Source organism: Coffea arabica, chromosome 2e, assembly GCF_036785885.1.
Source record: "Coffea arabica cultivar ET-39 chromosome 2e, Coffea Arabica ET-39 HiFi, whole genome shotgun sequence".
Lineage (NCBI taxonomy): Eukaryota > Viridiplantae > Streptophyta > Magnoliopsida > Gentianales > Rubiaceae > Coffea > Coffea arabica.
This window is the reverse complement of record NC_092313.1, coordinates 69,539,868-69,542,228: the sequence shown is the minus strand read 5'-3', so window position 1 is coordinate 69,542,228 and position 2,361 is coordinate 69,539,868. Positions and strand designations below refer to the sequence as shown.

The following is a 2,361-nucleotide window of genomic DNA, read 5'->3' as shown; positions in this document are numbered from 1 at the left end:
AAACATGAATTACTTGGTTATGGTGATGCTGGATATTTATCTAATCCGCATAAGGCAAGATCTCAGACTGGTTATCTATTTACATATGGAGGTACAGCCATTTCTTAGCGATCTACAAAGCAATCATTAGTCGCCACTTCTTTTTTTTTTTTTAGGAGAACATTAAAACTACTCCACTTGCAATTGCCAAAATCAATTGAGTTAATTAATGAACTCTTGTACATTATATCAATTCAATGGAATGAAGGCATCAATGAACTTTTTCTTTCAATATAAATTAAAAGCTGAACAAATCACCCCTTAGGAGAACATTAAAACTACTCCACTTGCAATTGCCAAAATCAATTGAGTTAAGATATCCAAGTTGCTAATCTTGCAAGAGGAAGATGGAGATGATTTTGGAGACGAATTGCTCCCACCAACATCAGCAACAGGGGTATGAGGAGCAGGTACGGGTGCTACAGTTGGTGGAATGTCAGTGCCAAAAATCGCTTCTGGAAGAAGAACTTTTTTTATCTCATAAACAGCGATAGGGTTAGTTGCAACAACAATGCTACTGACTTTTGTTTTAGTCCATCTTGAATCAATAGATATATCTCCAGACACATCTGTGAAATTCAAGTTGTATTGTCCACCGGCATAAGTTATCACTGGGCTCATTTGGCTAAGGTTCTTGAAGTCTGATAGGGAGTAGTAATGAGATAAGGCATGGAAAAGGAGGACTGATTTAATCTGATCATCGGTGAGATTAGACAGAGATGGGTTCTTGAGCTTGGAGAAGGCATCATCTGTTGGGGCAAAAATTGTAATGCCTTCTTCAGTATTGTTGGCTTGGTTTTGGAAAGTTTCTAAGACTTTGGTCTTCTCAAGGTAGTTAAGGAAGGTGTGGAATGGACCAGCATAAGAAAGTAAGTGTGTGAGGTTCACGTGTTCTAGGGCTGGAGCTGGTGCTGGACTTGAGATTGGAGGAGATCCAACAGATTGTGAATTGACTGATGTAGAGCACCAAACCACCAACATTGAAATAATCATGAAAAACAATTTACTTTCCATTTTCCCCTTTCCTGGCCCAGAGCAATTCAGACACAAAAGCTGAAGTTGGGATGATGGAGGAGGCTCTGGGTTTGGAAGTGCTAGGGACAAAGTATATAAAAGAACCAAGGACAAAAAATTTCGGTCTTAGGCAGTAGCTGGTCATTTAGTCGCCACTTCATCGAATCATACTGAAATAATAGCAATTCATGAGGTTAGTCGAGAATGTGTTTGGTTGAAATCAATGACCCACTACATCCGGAAGAGTTGTGGGTTATCCTTCAAAAAAGAAAATCTTCCAACTGTATTATATGAAGATAATGTAGCTTGTATAACTCAATTGAAAGGAGAATATATTAAAGGAGATAGGACGAAACATATTTCACCAAAAATTTTTTTTTTTTCACATGATTTGCAAAAGAATGGTGAAATTGATGTGCAACAAATCCGTTCAGATAATAATTTGATAGATTTATTTACCAAGGCATTGCCGACTGAATTATATGAAAATCCTTCGAAAAAGAAAATCCTCCAACTGTATTATATGAAGATAATACAGCTTGTATAGCTCAATTGAAAGGAGAATATATTAAAGGAAATAGGACGAAACATATTTCACCAAAATTCTTTTTTACTCATGATTTGCAAAAGAATTGTGAAATTGATGTGCAACAAATCCGTTCAGATAATAATTTGGCAAATTTATTTACCAAGGCATTGCCGACTGCAATATTTGAGAAATTGGTGAAAAATATTGGAATGCATCGGCTAAAAGATTTCAAATGATATTTGCATCAGGGGGAGAAATCAATACACAAGAATAGTGTACTCTTTTTCCTTCACTACGATTTTTGTCCCGTTGGATTTTTTCCTAGTAAGGTTTTAATAAGGCATATTCTTTGTGTGATGGACATTCAAGGGCGAGTGTTATGAAACAACTAAAAGTGTGGATGTCCATTTGTATTTTCAAGAAAATTAATTCATAATTCATTGATTCCAAGAGGAGTAATTCATAATTTATTGCTACATTATGTAAAGGAATGACATTGCATGAACGGTTTCAATCCATAAGAGCTATTCATATATTAGATGAACCGTTTCATATGACTATTCATGTTCTTGTAGTGGTGAGTGTTTAATAGAATTGATATACTTTTAATTTTATAGTACCTATATATAGAGGTATCTTGGCACCTCTTAAGTGTACTTTTTTGATTAGTTGGAATAATAAGAAAATCATTCTCCATTTATCTACTTCTTTCTCTACTATTTCAATTCGTATTATAGTAGTTCATTTTATTAGTTTTACAACACGTAGGCCAATTTTTT

At 35.0% G+C, this 2,361-nt stretch overlaps 1 protein-coding gene across 1 annotated transcript; it reads right to left on the bottom strand.

Moving 5' to 3' along the window:
* Positions 1-243: 243 nt before the first annotated feature.
* Positions 244-1,168, bottom strand: LOC113729632 (fasciclin-like arabinogalactan protein 7). The gene has a single exon (XM_027253897.2). The coding sequence runs from the start codon at positions 1,051-1,053 to the stop codon at positions 301-303; it is 753 nt and encodes a 250-aa protein (XP_027109698.1). The 5' UTR covers positions 1,054-1,168; the 3' UTR covers positions 244-300.
* Between the last annotated feature and the right edge of the window lie 1,193 nt (positions 1,169-2,361).